This window comes from Cyprinus carpio, chromosome B2, assembly GCF_018340385.1.
Source record: "Cyprinus carpio isolate SPL01 chromosome B2, ASM1834038v1, whole genome shotgun sequence".
In the NCBI taxonomy this organism is placed as follows: domain Eukaryota; kingdom Metazoa; phylum Chordata; class Actinopteri; order Cypriniformes; family Cyprinidae; genus Cyprinus; species Cyprinus carpio.
The window spans coordinates 3,858,490-3,879,160 of NC_056598.1; the positions used below are offsets into that span (position 1 = coordinate 3,858,490).

At 38.5% G+C, this 20,671-nt stretch overlaps 2 protein-coding genes and 1 long non-coding RNA gene across 3 annotated transcripts; 2 read left to right on the forward strand and 1 right to left on the reverse strand.

Moving 5' to 3' along the window:
* Positions 1–5,604: 5,604 nt before the first annotated feature.
* c1ql3b (complement component 1, q subcomponent-like 3b) lies at positions 5,605–7,786 on the forward strand. Its single transcript, XM_042717790.1, has 2 exons — positions 5,605–6,415; positions 7,043–7,786. Exons 1-2 carry the CDS (start codon positions 5,849–5,851, stop codon positions 7,220–7,222), a joined length of 747 nt encoding a protein of 248 aa, XP_042573724.1. The 5' UTR covers positions 5,605–5,848; the 3' UTR covers positions 7,223–7,786.
* Positions 7,471–12,640, reverse strand: pter (phosphotriesterase related). Its single transcript, XM_042717789.1, has 5 exons — positions 12,487–12,640; positions 11,436–11,879; positions 10,135–10,400; positions 9,789–9,929; positions 7,471–9,587 (listed from the first exon to the last, which is right to left on the reverse strand). Exons 2-5 carry the CDS (start codon positions 11,865–11,867, stop codon positions 9,377–9,379), a joined length of 1,050 nt encoding a protein of 349 aa, XP_042573723.1. The 5' UTR covers positions 11,868–11,879; positions 12,487–12,640; the 3' UTR covers positions 7,471–9,376.
* Positions 12,641–12,750: 110 nt separating this feature from the next.
* Positions 12,751–15,111, forward strand: LOC122136143. Its single transcript, XR_006153953.1, has 3 exons — positions 12,751–12,831; positions 13,184–13,233; positions 14,977–15,111. It is a non-coding gene; the product is annotated as an uncharacterized LOC122136143 (long non-coding RNA).
* Positions 15,112–20,671: the final 5,560 nt, after the last annotated feature.

The window sequence follows — 20,671 nt, forward strand, 5'->3', positions numbered from 1 at the left end:
GAGAATAATCATTAAGTCTTTTCAAATGCTTTACAAAGCAACAAGGCAAATGAAGTTTAGTGCAACTAAGCATGTAGGACCTTTTTTGTGAAACATAAATTGAGTTATTAAAATCAGTTCTTCTGCCAGTTACTTGCGTTAAACTAAAAATTCGGTCACACTTTATTTTAAGGTCCAATTCTTGCTATTAACTAACTATTAACTACGACTTTTGTTTCAATAAACTACTAATTTGCTGCTTGTTGGAAGTGGGAAAAATGGTCCTGGTATTCATGTGGGTGTTACTTTGACATGTACAACCTGCTGATTGTTGCAGACCACGTATTCCACTTCATGGCAAGGGTGTTCCATGATGGCAGTGGCCTCTTTCGGCAGAATAATGCACCCCGCCACATTGCAAATATGGTTCAGGAATGGTTTAAGGAACATGACGAGTTCAAGCTGTTGTCATATTCTCCAAATTACCCCGATTGCAATCTGATTAAGCATTTATGCTGGACCAACAGATCCAATACATGGAGGCCCCAACCTCAGAACTTGCAGTACTTAAAGGATCTGCTGCTAATGTCTCAGAACCAGATACCATAAGACATGTTCAGAGGTCTTGTGGAGTCCAAACAAAGCCACTAGAAGGCAAGCCTGCAAGCTTTAGCTGAAAAAGTGTAATGGATAATGCTAACGCTTCTGGTCTGGCAGTATGTGGGAAAGGAGACCAGAGGCCATTTTCTTTTGAATGTATGTCAATGGAGGAGAAGTTTCACTATGCTGAATAAACAGCTTTTTAGAGGAAACAGCTTATCATTTAATGATTCAACAGCCTATCTGCTAATCTTCAACATGTTTTACACTAAACAGTACATCTGCATTGAACTATTTTTAGAGTTTACACCCAAAAGTGCCGTTTTATAAGAGAAGTCACTTCTCATTCATTCCTATGCTATCCGTAAACGGTGACTGAGTGATGCACAACTATGACTGAAATTCAGTGACGTCAAGGCTGTAATATGATTGGTTATTAAGGCACATGTGATCCAAGTTGACCATTACGCTTTCTCCAATAGTAAGAAATAAAGACCCTCTCATCTCCTAATAGTAAGACAATCTCTGATCCAAACCTTGATGCATCAAAGTAGTTTTGGCAGCATGAAGGGGAACCTACAAAATGCTAACTTTTGAAAACAAAATCACAAATTTGTGAAAACGGTGCTGTCATGTGTATGCATCTTACTTGTTCATTCTTGAGTGCAGAGTAGTGTTTCTTTACAACATCACATCACCAACTACTGGTCTGCCATACATATTGAAGCATTTTAGTAATTTTCGCAGATCTGTGTGAATGGGGATCATTTTGACAATGTTGTTGTCATTACGTGAAACTTTTCAAAAATGCAAAGGAAAATTCCGTTTTTAATACATCTTTGTCATGTAAACATCATGTCCAGTGGTTACGAACTATCATTTGAAGAATCCGTAATGAGGCTTGCATAGGGTGTGTGAATGTTCTAAAGTAAGTCAAGAACGGGCTGGTTACATAAGTATAGTTAATCATCCCTCGGCAGGAGTGAGTGGCAGCGCAGTAAGAGGCCATGCTTTGAGGGGGTGATGGTGTGGTTGCACCTACTCTTCCTTTCTGTTCATCTGCTCTCTACATTCTGGCTCAGGCCTGGTGCCACAGACCTGCCGAGTGACAAACTTAACAAAGACCACAATAGAAACAATTAGTCACAGAGCAAGAAGAGCAGAGATCATGGCTTGTGAAGCACGTTGTTTGAGTTCATTTGGAAACATGATGGAGAAAAAAAGTATCTGCAGAGTAATACACCCCATTTACAGACATAAACCCATGTGATTTTTCATTTTTTCATGGCATTCAAAAGTTCTTTCCATGTAATGAATATTGCACTATATTCCAAGTCTATGTCATTTACTTTATATAGGAACAGATTATTTTTCTTGACTTCATGCCATCACCTGGACTTTACTGGTCTATTACTTCCTTAAAATCAGGAGCAATCTAGTATCAGTTCATTTTCTTGTGTTTTTTGTTCTACTTTTTTGAGTATTTCCATTTAGAAATTGCTAGTAAATTTCACAAATAATTACAAGGAAATGGCAATTAACACTTATTAAACACGTTTAATTCAATAATTAATCATCAGATTTTGAAATAGAGAGACTGAAATAGCATTAAACATACATAATCTTTGCTTTACTTAAAACTTGGCTAAATAATTTTTACAGATCAGACTTTGTGCCATCAGTCAAAGGTCTGGCTATGTGAGACTATCCAGTACCTACCATCTTGTGGAATTTGTTCCTTGCCACCGACACCTTAGTCTTGCCTATTATTATTATAGCTCAAAAAAGCTTGATTATGGTTCAAGTAGAAGTGCTCACCTGTGCAGATATCAAAAATACTGAGAGCTCTGCACTGTTTCTGTCTGCTTTTCAGTGACCAAACAATTGCATAATCTTGTGCAATCTTTCATCATTAGATCATTGTTTATCGAACAGCTGCTTTGCTTTGTCCTTTGCATTTAGATATATTTCACAATAGTAATGTGAAACATTATGGGGAAAAAGTTGTTTCATGTTTTGTCTGTTGGAGTACTGCTGTCCACATGAAGATGGCATGTGACTCATGATTATCAGTGACGGTCCAATCACGCTGAGTAAGCCACTGAGAGAGCCAGCTGGAGAGGACAAGACAGGACACAAGTGCTCATTGACTCAGAGAGGGTGTGTGCACTGGTGCATCTGTGTCTGTCTGTGTACATACAGTGCAGGAGGTGTGATTGAAGCAGTGAGCTTCTTATGAAAATGCATGATGCTTCTTTATATGAGATATATGGCATGTGTGAGAACACATTTGGTGAATATCATGGTCCCCACCTATGCTCTTTATAACATAAATGTTCTAGTAATGCTCTAGTAACATAAATGCTCTAGTTAAGGTGATAGGATGAAGATCATGCTGTTTTAATTCACCCTTTGGAATTTCACAAGTTAGCGCTTCCATATGGAGGGGTGTTGTTTTATGCAGTATAATAATCTTCATTAAGCAGCAGACCTATCTCTCATTCACAAATACCTGTGGTTGGTTGCATAAACGGCTTAGATTAGTCTTACAAGGTAATCATTGTTTTAAATGGTTTTAACCTTTTAAGTGGGTTACATAAAATATAGTCTAACTTGAATCCAAAAAGACTGATTACCTCTTGACTAACTGCTAGTTGGTCAGATTAGTTCTTTAGACACAGTCTTAAAGGGATAGTTCACCCAAAAATGACAAGTCTGTCATTCAATTTGTTCTAAACCTGTATGAATGTCTGTTTTCTTTTGAGAAAAAGAAGATATTCTGAAGAATGTTGGTAAACTTACAGATGAAGATAGCCATTGGCTTTAATAACAAGGGGGGAAAAGTCAATGTCTACTATTAAACTGCTTGGTTACCAACATTCTTCAAAATATCTTCTTTTGCATTCAATAGAAGAAACTGTAGAACATGTAGACAGTAAACGATGGCAGAATTTACATTTTTGGGTGAACTATCTTAATTTAGTGACTGAATATGCAAATGAACTCACTGATGTCCTTCAGTTTGATGAGGTGCTGAGAACTTAATTTTAAGTCATTGATATTAGTGTCTAAGATGACAATGTGTGGAACTTTTAGAGGTGCTTTATCACTCTGAATTGGTGCAATTGATTATATTTCTCTAGCTGATTTATGGGCAAAGAGAGACTTTAGGTGACTCTATTACTGTAGGATGAGCAGAATAACAATTTACACTGATGACAGTTTCGGCTCTTAATGTTGTGTGTTGCTTTTATGGGCAATCAATTCAACATCTAATGTCAACGTTAATTTGATGTCCAATTCTGACGTCAGATGATGTTGATATTTGTTGTTTTGTGTAACCAAAATCCAACATAAGTCAATGTCAAATTGGCATCAAATACTGATGTCAACCAGATTTTCATTCTCAACCAAAATGCAATGTTTGTCCAACATCATGTCCAAGGTTAACCTAAGGTTATACTGATGTCCTGTGCCTGCAGTGCCTACTTAAGTGAGGCATTACTTCAAATTCAAAACAACAATTTCAAAACTGTAAAGGGCTAAGAGAAAGGCTTGGTTCCAAATGCTGTAACTTTTGATTACTTCATGATATCACCACAAAATTTTATTCACATACGTTGGGGAACATCCCCAAAAAATTATTTTTCTCCTACCTTATTTTTTTCATTAGATATTGAATGTCAAATAAGAATGATATGAAAAATTTCCCTTGACCACACTAAGTTTTCTTACATTTTATCACCTATTTCTCAACATGAGAATATTCAAATGCAAAGATTTTTCCTCCCTAAAAATATAGAAAGATTTCTATCAAATGATACCTACCTTTTGACTCTCTTTGCTACAGTCTTGAAGTTACGAGTCATTATTTTTGTGTATGGCACTCAGAAAACAAGCTTTTAAAATGCCTTCAGGTAGTCAAGAGCTAAACAAAAAGGCCTAGTTTGTTACAAAATACTGTAACTTTTGGATACTTTATGCTATCACCACAAAATTTGAAACAGATACAGCTAACATGCTGGGGAACATCATCAAAAAGAATTTCCCTCCTACCTTATTTATGTCCTGAGATATTGAATGTCAAATAAGACAGATATGAAAAATTTCTCTTGAACATTTTTTTTTCTTACATTTTATCAGCAATTTCTCAGCAGGAGGATGTCCAAATGAAATAATTTCTGAAAGTACAGAAATTTTCTACCAAGGGATACTTTTGATTCTCCTTGCTTCAGTCTTCAAGTTATGAGTCATTATTTTTGTGTATGTCACTCAGAAAAAACATCAACTTCAGTGAGGCAAAAACGCCCTCAGGGCTTAAAGGGTTAATTTATTCATGTGATGGAAAAACTGAAATTTCAGCAGCCATTATACTTCAGTGTCACAAGTTCCTTCAGAAATCATAATATTATGTTTATTTGGTGCTAAAGAAACATTTCTTTTTTTTCCAATGTTGAAAAAAGTTACTGCTTATTATTATGCCAAGTATAGCATTTTTTTGAACGTTGTATATATATATATATATATATATATATATATATATATATATATATATATATATATATACACACACACACACACACACACACACACACAAATATATATATACACACACACACACACACACACACACTAATATAATATTAAATAATATTATATTTCCGTATTTTTAACTTTGATCAGTTTAATCCATCCTGAATAAAATGATGCTGAGAAAAAAAAAATGCTGGTCCCACACTGTACAAACACACGCACGCATACAAACTATTGTTGTAAAGAAACTATTTAATAAAAAATACCCTTACCGTGAATACACAGTTCACTTAACCTCTTAGTCACTTTTTGATATCGGGCCACTTTGGATCAGTCTGTGTCTTTGCATCTTTCTGAAGATACATCTCACGTGCGCGCGCACTCTCTCTCTTTGTCTTTCTCACGACGTAACCACCCTCCCTCAGGTGAGAAGGCAGGGCTGTAATGCATCTCTCACACTCTTCTGTTTGTGTTCCCAGTCTTTAACTTCGTTTTCATTATAAACAAACAAAAACTTGGTTCAGTTGACGTTTACATAAGTTCAGGGAATGATATAACGTCCTCATTACAAAGTTAATTGACTTTTCCTGGAGCTGCAGGGAAGTTCATTTTTGTTTTTGGCGTCTCTTTTGCGCCGAGCAAGATTGCGCGTAAATCGCAGCGCGAGGCGCGCCCGGTGCTGTCGAGACTGGGCGTCAGAACGCGGGTGATCGCCACGGGCGTGCTGGGTGTTGTCATGGTGCTGGTGCTGGTCATTCTCATCCCGGTGCTGGTCAGCGCGGCGGGATCTGACCCGCGCTACGAGATGCTCGGCGGTTGCCGCATGGTGTGCGATCCGTACGGAACGAAGTCTCCATCATCAGCACCGACAGATAACCGCTTGGTTCAGTCCCCACCAACTTTCATTCGCGGTTCGAAAGGAGAGTCAGGGCGCTCGGGACGGATCGGTCCGAGGGGTCAGCCGGGACCGCCAGGTCCACCCGGACCTCCAGGTCCCCCCGGGGTCATAGGAGAACCGGGGCCACCAGGATTACCCGGTTCGCCCGGGGTCACCGGTGTCATAAGCGCGGCGACGTACAGCACCGTACCAAAAATCGCCTTCTACGCGGGACTCAAGAAGCAACACGAGGGTTACGAGGTGCTGAAGTTTGACGATGTGGTCACTAACTTGGGCAACCACTATGACCCCTCGAGCGGTAAATTCACCTGCTCCATCCCGGGGATCTATTTTTTCGTGTATCACGTATTAATGAGAGGTGGTGACGGGACCAGCATGTGGGCTGATCTGTGCAAGAATAACCAGGTAGCTCATAAATCCAGCTGTCACAATTTATATATTCATCAATCAACAAATCAATCTATGCATCAACTGATGCATAAGAAATCTTTTTTTTCTAATTTTTTGAAAAAATATATTTTTTAAATAAAACATTTCTTTAAATATTTTCTAATAATCAACACTTGTATATGCAGAAAAAATATTTTTAAAAAGGTTCATTTTTATTTATGCACTGACTATACTGATTGAATATAGGAATATTACACATTTTAATAAAATTTGAATATTATAATTTATATTTACCTTTTTATCGTTTTTTTGTAGTATTATCATAATTACATTATGTTTTGTTATTATGCAAGTTCTATATCACATATAATATTCTGAAATTGTAAAAAGCCAGCATGTCCTCTTTAGGACAATAGCATTTAAGAAATCAGAAATATTTTATTTTAAAAGATGCCCATTAAAATGTTGCAAAAAATGTTCCAAAAAACAAAATGTTGCCTATAGTTTTCAGAAAATAATGCTAACTTCCACAGGGACAAGGTGTTGTAATTAATATGGAGTCATAACTTAATGTGCAATTATTTCATGGGATAAATAAGGTATTAATTGTATCTAACACAAGTTCTAATCTTTTTCTTGCAGGTGCGTGCAAGTGCAATAGCGCAGGATGCAGATCAGAACTATGACTACGCCAGCAACAGTGTGATTTTACACCTGGAGCCTGGAGATGAGATCTACATTAAACTAGATGGAGGCAAAGCGCACGGGGGAAACAACAACAAATACAGCACATTTTCAGGCTTCATGGTCTACGCCGATTAACGGCCGTGGCATGGACTGCACTTTCAGATGTACCTCATTCTGACATCACAACGTCATCAGAGTGAGGTCACAAAAAAAGTTTAACCCTCTTGACTGTGACAACTCATCCATGTCAGAGCGAAGGACAAAACAACCGAATGTCCAGTGGAATTACTTATCGAAGCATGAGAACACATCCTCTACACACAAATTAGTTTTTAGAAAAATCACTGTGATTTAGAAAAAAAAAAAATCTTACAGCGTAACACTGATGATTGCAGTTATATTTATTGAGAGATTAACTGGCCGTGAAAGCAGAAAATCATTTGACATCATTCCATTCCATATGTGCCTACCTTACACTGACACATGGCTGATCAGAAGAGGCTAATACAAAGCACACACCATTAGCCCCGAAATATAGTTCAGATTACATCTCTTTAATAATTTCTCATTCTTCATACACAAATTGTCACATTCAAGCCACAGTTCTGTATCGTTTTATATAAATGTCGTCATTTAAAAATATGTGTCTGGTATGTGCAGTGTCATCAAATAATTGTGAATAAAATATCTTGTATGATTTGCATGCGTGTATACATTTGCTATAAAACTAAAAGCTCTACATAAGTAGTGCAGTACAGCAATCAACAAATGCAACTATGAAATATCCTTCACTTGATTACTGAATGTTTGATCAAGTACATTTATAATATTTTGCTATTTCTTTAAAAGCACTAAACTAAATATACGATTGTAAAATGGTAGTCCTATATCTATACATTAAAAAAGGAAATCAGTTTTTCATGCTGGAGCAAAAAAATATTAAAATTAAAGGAAATGGGCAAGATTAATTAACATGCCATCTTCTTAAAAGTAACTTACGGATGACTCGGCATGTTTTTTAGTATTACCTTGTTGTTACAAGAGAAAAGAGCACCTGACAGTGTCATTATTTTACTACAGGAGTCACTGTGAGCAGCCACCTGCTCCAGAGAAACTCATCTCTCTGTCCTACCCAATGACCTGTCAGAACGCATGCCTTCAAAAGAGATGCGCTGTGAAACATCAGGCTTGCCAAACAACAAACGTGTACAGCAAGCAGTCTTACTTTAGGCATACGGTCACATTCAATCACCTTAGTTCTAATAGTCAGTCGTTGTCAAGGGGCAACTGTATGTTCAACATGTTTGCAGCTACACAATATCAGAAAGAACATTTTGTAAACTATTAGAATGTGTACAGAACCTCGCACATGGCATGCAGAAGAAACACAGTAGGCTAAATCTTGCGCACGATTTACTATTTCATTCCCTCGAATTGCTAAGTCATGCACATGATTTATAAATCGAGTGAACGAATAAGTAAATTGTGTGTATGATTTACCAAATCGAGGGAACGAAATAGTAATCGTGTGCACGATTTAATACATAGAGGGAACGAATTAGTAAATCGTGCACGTGATTTATTTATTTTTTCTTGTATGTCATGTGCGGGGCTCCGTAAATGTGTGATTGATTAAAAGATATTTTGCACGGGCTAATTAGTAAGTACTGTAGTCAGGATATTTCATCAGACCTTTGAATACACTAGTAATGTTTCACTTGTGATTCCCTGAGCTGCATTATTAGCCTAAATAATAATATTTTCTTTGCTAGTTCATCCAATTTAAGTAAAAAGCACCTATTTTCCATGACTCAGAGCCATGTTTTTATTTTACCCACTTTTTTGTGCTGAGAGAACTTTGATCAGTGAAGACTAGTGAATATTTGATTTGAATATTCTAGATAGTGTTAAACTTAACATGTGAGCTATGGATCTCAACTTTGCCATCTTACATAAAGGTTTTTTTTTCTTGGCATCAATGTTTCCATGAAGAAATTATTCCACTGCACAAAAAGATTCTTATATTATTAAAATATTCTTCACACTAAAAAAGTTATTTTTTTAATTGAAAGGTTCTTCAGGGAACCCAGAATGGCTTTTCTATTGTGTTTCTATAAAAACCCTCTTTTGAAACCTTTATTTTTAACAGTGCACATGAATTAACGCTCACCAAAGTAAGGATTTTAGCACCAAAATCAACAGTACAACAATGTTCCTGACAATAAAAATTAGAAATCAATTTTTGGTATGTTAACTTGAGGAAGGAAATTGATTTTTAAGGCGGTTGGTTTATTTAAATGTCAGCCATTGTTTAGGATTCTCTATCAGTATTTTGTCCACCTGGTTCTGAGTGATACCTCGAGACAGCATTTTGGGAACAATATTCTTCAGGATGTGGGAGAAGCCATGACCGCCATACTTGGTCAGTCGGTGCTTGGTGTGGATATCATGGGCAATGAGGATTCTGTCTTCATAACCTTCTCTGATCAGGAAAGCCAAGCTAATGCAACAAGACAAAATTACTCTCAATGATCTGTTGATCTTTACATAAAATGAATAGTCTCATTAAATATCGGCATTAATCAAATTGGCATGTTTATAACATATAATAATTTACTGATTTCCAGAAACAGAGGCCGATGTTTATGAACCATTTAGTGTAATGTATTGGCTGCTGTTCTTGCTGGACACAGATACTTACGTCTGAACTCTCTGGCTGTCGCTAAGCATGTCAACATCAAGGTTAAACTGATAATTCAGCACCTCTGTGCCAAAGAGGTCATATTCAAGGTAGCTCCCCATCTTTGCGAACTCCAGCAATTCTCGTGGATCATATATGCTCCTATAAGGGAGACACAGATTAGAGTGAACTTTCAGATACAATGTTTTTTAAATAAAGACTGAAAGAGTTGTTGGAAGTCATATGACCGTAGCTTTTGACTTCTGCCGATTGTCTTTAGGCTTCAGAATACATCAAATTTGTCATTATCATGATGAATAAAATGTGTTTGAATGCATTATGCAGGTGTTTTCCCATGTCTCCTTACCTGTCAAGATGAGACATGACTGTTTTGGAGATATCTCCACCTGCTTCTTGCAGAATGCGGATGGCCTCCCCAGGAGCGGCTTTGTTTCGTCCGGGGTGGATGATAACCGGGCAGCCGAGCTGAGTCTGAGCGTGAGCGGTGGCTCGCAGGACCTTCTTCTCGCTCTCTGTGATTGGCCAGCTCGTACCGATCTCTCCAATCACACCACAGCGGATATCTGTACCGTCTGCGCCATGGAGAATCTCATTGACAATGATATCAGTTAGTTGAGGGAAAAAGATCAAGAACAAATCATTTCCATCTGGTTCATAAACAATTTAACAATGTATCATGTTCATAATTTAGATTTGTGTTTTTTTTTTTTTTAGACTTTGAAGGTAGTTCTTTTAAGTTTACAAAGGCTGCATTTATTTCATAAAAACTACAAAACTATATATATATATATATATAATTAGAATGTAAAATTACTGTTTATATTTGAATATATTTTAAAATGTAATTTATTCCTGCAATGGCAAAGCTGAATTTTCAGCATCATCAGTCCAGTCTTCAATATCATATGATCCTTCAGAAATCATTCTAATATGTTGATCTGATGCTCAAAAACATTTCTTATTATTATCAATGTTGAAAACAGTTGTGCTGCCCAATATTTTTGTGGAAACCGTGATACATTTTATTTTTCAGGATTCACTGACGAAAAGCAAGTTCAAAAGAACAGCATTTATTTGAAATAGAAATTTTGGTAACACTTTATTTTAAGGACCTATTCTCACTATTAACTAGTTGCTTATTGGCGTGCACATTAAGAGCATATTGGCTGTTTATTAGAATTTCTAAACTACATTTTAATGCCTTATTCTGCATGACCATATTTTAGATCCCTTAACTAAACCTAACAACTACCTTACTAATTATTAATAAGCAGCAGTTTTAGCTATTTAATATGTCTGTAGAAACCAAGAAAAATTACCATTCTAAAGATTGGGATAAGATAAACAAAAAAGAAATTTGCTATTTCATTCAACAATAATGCATTAAACTGATCAAAAGTGACAGTAAAAATATTTATAATGCTTCAAATGATTTCTATTTCAATAAAATTGCCACCACAGGAATAAATTACATTTTAAAACAGAAAAAAAGTTATTTTAAATTGTAACAATATTTCACAATATTACTGTTTTACTGTATTTTTCATCAAAAATATGTAGCCCTGGTAAGCATAAGAGACTTCTTATATATATATATTTTATTTCCAAACGTTTGACTGACAGTGTAGTAACAACACACACACAAACCTTCTCAACGGTCATTTTTCTTGTCTCATCAGAGTGAGTCACGTCCACGTAGTACCCCGCTCCAGCTATGATATGCACACCCGTCTCTTTGGCCAGCTGCCGCAAAACGGGCAGATTTCGGGTGATGCCCGTGGTGGTGTTCTCCACTATGGATCCTCCTCCTGCTTTACGGTAACACAACAGCTCTTCCTTCACCGCCTCGATCTCTTGATTCAGCAGCAGGTTCTCATGGTGGCTGTATGGATTCTGCTGCAACCAGTGAAGATGCTTCATCTCAATGGGAGCTGCGGCAAGGCCCTCGTCTCCAGATGCTGGGGGAACATGGCTGCACTCAAACGTCATTGTAAGGTGTTCGTGGGTCATGGTGCGGCCCAGCTGATCGGGTTCAATCAGACCCAGCACCGTCTGGACCTTACCGCTTTGTTCAGGCATGATTCTGCGATCCTGTCCAACAAATACTTACAGTTATTAAAATAAATAGGGTTGCTAAGCACTATTGATGTTGCACTGGCAACACAGATGTTTGCAGTCTGTCAGTCTGAAAGAAATAACTGCATGCTTGAAGAAGACAAAGTCCATGCTTGGCTGCTGTAAAACTGTAGGCTGCTGTACAAATGACTCATCTTGGCTGTCTCATAAGAGATGTAATGGGTTAGCCACGCCTTGGTGGTTCGGACTTCGAGCTGATTGAAGAATACAGACTGCATTTAGTGCAGTCCATTGAGTTCCAAATACGGAATGCATAAGTAAATTCACTTGCAATGCATGCATTAAGATGCATGCTCGTGCCGTCGAGATTATTATCAGTTCAGTATATATATCCCCGCAACCGTATTTACATCAAACAACAAGCATATATGATTGAGCAACAAGATTGTGAAATTAGACACAGAACTACAGACTGCGAGACTTCCTCAATAACAATCGTGTAAAAAGTTCACAACAACAGGCGATAAGCATGCAATGTTGCTAGCTGTTATTTTTAAATCACACAACGTGATGCAGTTAGTGATTCATAATAAACAATAAAGGATAAAGTGAGAAACCAGACCTGCAAGCAAGTTCAACTTCCTATTTGCAGCACTGACAGCGGAGCAACAATGTCTCGCGATTTTATGTGTATGTATCGCGAGACTTAATGTTACCTCTACCTCTACAGAGTTAAACACAGTGTTCAAAGCTAAATAATGAAATTAATAAATAATAAAATATTTACGAACGAATGCAGTACCTCTAATTCGAAGATGTGTATAAATTTAGACAGGTCGCCTGTTTTTAAACTTTGAGTCGCTTTCGCCACGCCCCTTTCTGTTCACTGAAGTACATGAGAGGGTGTACTTTATTATATAAGGGCTCTTTGTGGAAATCGGGATTCGGAAAATACACCCTTACTCAAGTGAGTGCCCTAAGCAAATAAAGCCTGTTATTATGAAACAGAACATTTGGAAACTATTTATCACTATGAAGCCGAAAATCCAGTAGGCTACTATTTTTGTGATAGGTTATAGGCAGCCTATGTAATGTTTAAACAATAATTGCTGTGTTTCCATGCTATTCCATGGTGGAAAAAAACAGCTTTAACCTGCTTAGACCAGCATATATGGTTTAACATTTTCCTGCAGATGCATTAAAAAATTAATTTAGCATGTTTAACTATTAATTATTTCATTTATTTATTGAATTAATTTATTGTGCTTGTGTCTGTTAATTAATTTATATGACCTGCTGCTATTTTTTTTTTTTTACAGCCTATTGAAAACTGTTATGCAGATGTACATATGGGATATCATAAATCTAGGTAAGTTTTATTCTGTTATTAGAATCACATCAACTGACTAATGCCAATATACTTTGCATATTGAGAAAGCAATTTGTATGCAACAAAGTGAACATAAGCTCGATCTAACCATTGATCCACGATTTTAAAGTGGCATGTTGAACCATGATACATTTTCCCTGCGCAAGTCTGATCTAACTAATAGTGACAGGTCCTGGTGAGTTATCTGACCGGGGATTCGTGTACAAAATTAGTCCTGAGAGAGAGCAGGAAAGACTATTAAGTATCAACCCACTGCAAATTGCTAAACAGCGGTGAGCTTCTCGTGTCAGATTCAATTCATCCCCTGTGAAATATAAAAAGCCTGCACTCACTGTTGGTAAAGATAGCTATTTAGTAGAATCAGTAATCTGATTTTTCCTAATCTTGACTTGGCTTGTTATTAGTCCTGTTCATCTTTTTTCTTATATCTTTTATAATCCATTAGCATCGACAACAATTCGCTGTGTATGATGAGATGACCTCCACAGACATTGTTGTCAATATTGTTTCTGACAGTGCAGCCACAGACAATAATAAAAAGGCCCATCAGAGACTACAAGATCCATATGTCTATACATGGAATGAAGGTATGATATCTCATTAGTACGGTGGTCGAGAAGTGCAGAACAGATTACAGTTATGAAAACAAAATAAATAAAAAACGCAAATGCAAATCTAAAAAACAAAATAACAATTCAGAAAACACAACAACAGTTCAGAAAACATTATAACAAGTCAGAAAACACAATGACAAATTTGAAAACAAAATAACAAGTCAGAAAACAATGACAAATCAGACAAACTGGAAGAGGTAGATATAGTTTGAGACTCCCTTTTCAAATCTCATATTAGCAATCGATTCTATTTACTCTAAGCGAAAATAGCAGTATTTTTAGCAATATGCTATTTACACTGAGTGCAAATACCTATTTACACTGTTAAAATAGCAGGATTTTCTGCTACGTATACTTCTTGTTGCAAATAGGGTCAATTATCTGCACTTCAGTATTGTAGTACATTATAAAACAGTATGCAATAATATTGTATTGAGTGTAAATTATAATTTTTATTCAAATTAAATGGATGCCACGTTATTGGTACAATAAATCACTCCCTACACCTACCCTAACCTATACTTTATTTTCACCTTTTTGATTATTTCCTTATTATTGAAAATAAATGCTTTTACGATGTGATACGAGATTTGAAAAGGGAGAGAAAAAAAGTATGCAAACTACTTCTCCACGGCAGAATTGCAGGGTTGCTGGAAACAGTCCCAGCTCTTGGAAAACACCCTAGACAAATGACCAGTCAATCACACTCAATTATACGTCAATTATAAAATAATCAGTTACTGTCAATTTATTTCATACTGAGTAGAATTACTGAGGGTTAAAGGCGGACTATTTTAACTGAAACCCACTGGCCCACTTAATCTAGCACATTTAGCTATACCAAAACATCTTACAAGAAAAACAAATTTGTATTATTTGCATTTTAATCCATGTTGCCTACAGTAACAAATACAACAGGTACTGTCATAATATTTAGACGGTATTTATGAACAACCCTATTGTTACATAAGGAGACTCACACAGAGGATTAGAATGAAACAGATTACTTTTATTGAAGGCAACAGAGGCACCTGGGAGAAATGGCAGAAATGGTTTAATGTAGTTCACAGTTTTGATGAGGAATGTAATGAAAGACTTGTTCTTACAGGAGATCGCGGATGAGACGGATGGAGGACAGATGACAGCACACACCTCAGTATAACCATTAAGGGTAATATCCACACAGAGACTTGGGAGGAGACATGCTGGAGTGGAGCGCTGGAGAACGCAAAGGAGGTAGGAGTATTGATATTCAGTTTTAGTAACAGAGAGAGTCCACTTCAAATGAACGAGACCGGACACTGGAGTGGCGTGAGGTGTGTGCTTATAAAGCCAGCTTGATGAGGGTGCAGATGAGATGCAGGTGTGTGCGATCAGTACTGAGGTGAGGGTGTGTGAGTGTGCCTGGCAGATCTGTGACAGCACCCCCCCCACGGCCCGCTCCTGAGGGTAGATGGTAGTCTACCTCTTCCTCGGGGAGCAGGACGATTGGGATGCGTGGAGTGGAAGGCTCCCAGCAATGTGGGATTAAGGATGTCATCCCTGGGAACCCAAGAACATTTTTCCGGGCCGTAGCTCGCCCAATCTACCAGGTACTCCAAGAGACCACCATGGCGCCGGGAGTCCAAGATCTTGTTGACCTTGTAGATGGCACCGTCCCAGAGGATCGATGGAAGTGGGGGTTCCTCTGTTGGGCCAGGCTCTGTGGGAACAGAAATGAGAGGATAGTAAGGTTTGAGCAATGAGACATGGAAAGATGAGTGAATTCTGTAGTGAGAGGGAAGACATTCTGACTGGGTTGTTAGGATGGTGTTTCAGATCTTCGAAGGTCTGGTGTCATCTTTTGTCTGCGCACTGCCCGCTGGAGCTGATGGTGAGCTACATCCTAGACCCTCTCGCTCTCTCGGAACCAGTAGTTGACAGATGGAACATTGGATGGTTCCCCAGACCAGGGGAACAGGGGTGGCTGGTAACCGAGTGGAAGGTTGGCAAAGAGAGTTCTGCGTGTACTCGGCACAGCATAGGAACTGGTTCCAAGAGTTCTAGTGAACATGGCAGAAGGTTAGCAGGAAGAGCCCAATGTCTTGGATTTTCCTCTCCATCTGCAAATTTGACTGGGGATGGTATCCAGAGGAGAGGATCATGGTTACACCTAGGAGGGCGGAAAAGGCTGTGGTCAACGGTCTGAGATGATGTGTTCAGGAATTCCATAGTATCTGAAGATGTGATTAAACATGAGTTCAGTCTCCATTGCCGTGGGAGGACCCTTGAGGGGGAGAAGACGACAGGATTTGGAAAATCGGTCAACAATTACTAGAACAGTTTCCATCAGAGGCAGGCAAGTCCGTGATGAAATCCACCCCTATGTGTAACCATGGGCAGATGGAAACGGGCAGCAGAAGGGGTTTGCCAGATGGTAAGTGACAAGGGTTGTTTAAGATGGCACAGTCGGAAAAACCTTGGACAAACCTTCTCACATCCATGGCCATGTTGGGCCACCAGAAGTGGTCCTTTAACAGCGAGAGGGTGCTGTTGGCCTCTGGGTGGCCAGTGCCCAGACAAGAGTGAGCGGAGTGAATCAAGGGAGTGGCTGTGCTCTGGTGACACGCTGTAAATCAGGTGGACAGCCCGGCGAAGTGGTGGTGGAAGCATTGGAGGAGGTAGCTGGATTGAAGGTCCACTAGATGGGACTTACGATGAGTTCTTTGGAGATGATGGGTTACGGTTCCTCACTGATCTCCTCTGGGGTATGGAGTTGAGAGAGAGCATCAGCTTTCATATTCTTGGGGCCTGGACAATAGGAAATGGTAAAGTTGAAGCGTGTGAAAAATAGTGCCCAATGTGCCTGGTGGGGGTTGAGTCTCACAGGTATTGTAAGGCCTTATGATCAGTGAGGATGATGAAAGGATGTTGTGCACCCTCCAACCAACGCATCCATTTCTCAAGGGCCAGCTTGATAGCGAGGAGTTCCCTTTTGCCAATGTCATAATTTCTCTCCGCCGGGCTGAGTTTGCGGGAAGAGAAGGTACATAGATGGAGTTTGGCTGGAGTCCTCTGCTGCTGAGACAACACCGCTCTTACCCCAGTGGTGAAGGTGTCCACTTCCACAACAAAGGGTTTGTTGGGGTCTGGGTGGTTGAGGAGCGGTGCGCTGGTGAATGCCTCTTTGAGTAGTTGGAATGCTTCTGTGGCAGCTGGTGACCAGGACAGAGACTTGGGCTTGTTCCTCAACAGACTGGGGAGTGGACAGGTGATGGAGCTGTAGTTGTGACTGAATTGTCTATAGAAGTTTGAGAATCCCAGGAAGCGCTGAAGTTCCTTGATGGTGGCAGGAACGGGCAAGTTCATAATGGCTTCCACCTGCCCCTCGTCCACCTGGATGCCACCACTGCAGATGTTGTATCCAAGGAACTGCACTGAGGATTGATGGAAGGAGCATTTCTCAGCTTTGAGGAAAAGATGGAATTCTCTCAGGCATTTCAGGACCTCCGCGACAAGGTGGTGATGTTCGGCCATGCTCTGGGAGTAAATGAGAATATCATCTATATAGACGAGGACAGACCGATGAAGATACTCCTGGAGCACCTTGTGTATGAAGTCTTGGAATACGAAGGTGGAATTTACTAGGCCATATGGCATCACCAGATATTCATAATGGCCAGTAGAGGTCACGAAAGTTGTCTTCCACTCGTTCCTCTCACATATACAGATGATGTTGTAAGCACTGTGGAGGTCCAACTTGACGAAAACGTTGGCTCCACGGAGATGTTCAAGTCCCGCTTGAATGAGGGGTAGTGGATAATGGAACTTCACTTCATTATCTTGTTGAGCACCCGGTAACCTATACAAGTAGACTTGTGCCGGTATTCGGTAATGCGATATCGCGGTAATGAATATGCACGATATTGTTATCGTGGGCACTTCTAAATAACGTGAATAATTATATATTACAAATTATTCAGAATTTGGAATGCATTTTAAGAATATTTTTCCCATCAACTGCTCAAAATGCACAACACCGCTGTATGCTGCTTGAAAGCAGCATGCGCTCTGATGTAAACAAGCACGTAAGAGAAGCACATGGAGGAACACGTGAGAGACGCACTGAATGAAAGCACAGTCACTCTCTGACAGCAGATGGCGCTAAACTGCAGCCCTTACCCTGTAAACCCCATTAATAAAGCAGCTGCTAATTTCTAAACCATTTTTAAATAATTTTAAATAGCCATTCAGATTTGTGGATTTGCTATGGTGTTCATCACAGAGCCAAATACTTTAATATTTAGACTTAAGCTATTTATTTTCAAACTTTTTTTTTTTTAATCTGGACTACAACATGCCCTAGATATTGTTTGAAAGTGTTTTGATTCTTTATTGTTCATTCACACTTTACATTAGGGCTTCTTTAGTTAACAAACTGCCAATGAAAAATTCTTCTGAACATTCATTAATCTTAGGTATTCCAATATTTAATAACACATTGTTAAAATTGAAAGTTGCAACTGTGTTATTTAATGAGCTAACATGAAATAAGACTTGTATTTTTTAACAAAGATTAGTAACTTCTGTAGCAAATTTAACTATTGCTCATTGTTTAGCTGTGCATTTATTGAATGAGCACTATGCGATGTCCAAACTGATTACACTACATTTTATGTATTGCACTATATTTTATGTAAAATCATTTTCTATTTTTAAACTGTCTTAAATTCTTTTTAAGTCAATTTTTAAATAATTTTCAAAGTTCTTAAATCGCTTGTTTTATTTGAGGTTATTTTTCTTCATGTTTTTTTTACTTTCTTTTATGTAAAGCACTTTGAATTACCATTGTGTACAAAATGTGCTATATAAATAAACTTGCCTTGTGTTAATGCATTAAACTAAGGTTAACTAATGATTTCTTATTGTAAAGTGATACCTATTGGTCTTTATAGTTCTTTTGCACTTTAATGTGTAAAACTTTTAACTTTATACATTTTTTCTGTATTGCTTTATTGTATTTAAATGTTCAGTTATTTGTTATAAGAAAAAGTTATTTAACCTGTTATACTGTATTATGACCACTTTTTTAAAGCTAAATTTCAATACCGTGATAATACCGTGACAAAACATGATCAATTAATCGCAACAGGAAAATTTGATACCGGCATATCACTATATACAAGGCCTCTGTCCTTCTTAGCCACGAAGAAGAAACTCTTAGCAGCAGGGGATGTTGAAGGGGCATGTAGCCTTGTTGTAAAGCCTCTTCAATATACTCCTCCATGGCCTTCTGTTCGGGGAGTGAGAGTGGATAAATCTTACCATGGGGCACTGGTTCATCTGGAATCAGATCAATGGCTCAGTCCCATGGCCAATGTGAAGGCAGCTGTGAGACTTTCTTCGGGCAAAAGACGTCGCTAAAGGTAGCATAACAGGATGGAATCTCAACTGACTGTTTCTTTAATGGACTTTCAGTGGACGTGGAGTTGATGGTGAGGGTCTCGGAATGGTGCCATGATGGATGAGGAGTTTGAGAAAAACAGTCAGGAAAACATCTACTGCCCCACTTCAGGACATCACCCATCTTCCAGGAGATGATGGGGCTATGCTGCACAAACCATGGGCGCCCAAGAATCACATCAGTGGTGGAATCCTCCAGAACCAGGAGATGGAGAGTTTCCTCATGCAGCTGGCTGACTTGTAGATGGAGAGTGATGTGAGGTGTTTGCTTATAAAGCCAGCTGGATGAGCGTGCAGATGAGGTGCAGGTGTGTGCGATCAGTACTCAGGCGAGGGTATGCACTGGGATTGGGTGGTGAGTGAGCCTAATCATTTACAGCTAATTCACACAGGAGTTCAAGGAGCATGCAAACCAATGCTATGTTAAGGACCATTTACATTACATGTTTTTATGCATTTTTTAACATGTTAATTTTTGGCCAACTAATGGCCTGACATGCATTATATAGTGCTTTAAGTTGTTTTTGTGGAAAGTGAAGCCAAAACATTCTCAGTATGGCCACTGTCATCTTGCGAAAATGACGTCATTTGGAGTCTGCGCAGTAGTGATTGTGAGTTGGAGCCTCGGTATCAAAGTCCTGCCCAAACTCCCACAGGCCAAATGCAAGCACACAATCTTGACACCATACCTCATTTTTATAGCATCATAACAAGATAAAAGCAAACTTCTTAGAAAAATTAACACTTGAACACTTGGCTTCACTTTTATGTCATTTCTGGCACACTTGGTGTGAACGGGGATCGTTTTGTAAATGCTAGCCAGGTTTCCACTACAGATTTGCGTAAAACTTGTGATATTTTAGAAATGTCGATAAAAAACCTATTGCGAATTGACGCCTTTTCCATTAACAGATGTTATGCAAATAAAACCAATTTTTTTCCTCTTGCGATAAGTCATAGCAACGGATGTTGGTAGGATAACATATATTGCAGTCACCGCACTAGCCATTATTTATCTTTAGTGAAGCAGTGCGGAAAGTCGCTTCTGGGATCCATCTGAAACGTGCTGTTTTGCAGCTGGTATAAACACAAGCATTGACTAGAGTGGCTGGTGGCGGAGCCGTAATGCACCACAGTGTAATGTGTAGTGTAAATAAGGGGTTATCCAAGCATTAATGGCAAGGAAAGCCATGCATGTATACTTGAGAGCGGCCATGTATGAGGTGTTTCTTGGAGGTTATAATACATTAAAAATGATCATGTGACTTTTACATATGATAGTTTGATTTTTAATTTTTCCAGGTGACCTGTGTGTTTTATTATTTTGTTTTTTTTTTTGTTTTGTGTGGCAGTTTTTGCGA

Coding starts and splice junctions, on each gene's coding strand:
- c1ql3b (XM_042717790.1), top strand. CDS start 5,849: ATGGTGCTGGTGCTGGTCATTCTCATCCCGGTGCTGGTCAGCGCGGCG. Junction 6,416..7,042: donor ATCTGTGCAAGAATAACCAG/GTAGCTCATAAA, acceptor TTTTTCTTGCAG/GTGCGTGCAAGTGCAATAGC.
- pter (XM_042717789.1), bottom strand. CDS start 11,867: ATGCCTGAACAAAGCGGTAAGGTCCAGACGGTGCTGGGTCTGATTGAA. Junction 10,401..11,435: donor GAAAAATGACCGTTGAGAAG/GTTTGTGTGTGT, acceptor TTTTTCCCTCAA/CTAACTGATATCATTGTCAA. Junction 9,930..10,134: donor GTCATGTCTCATCTTGACAG/GTAAGGAGACAT, acceptor TCTCCCTTATAG/GAGCATATATGATCCACGAG.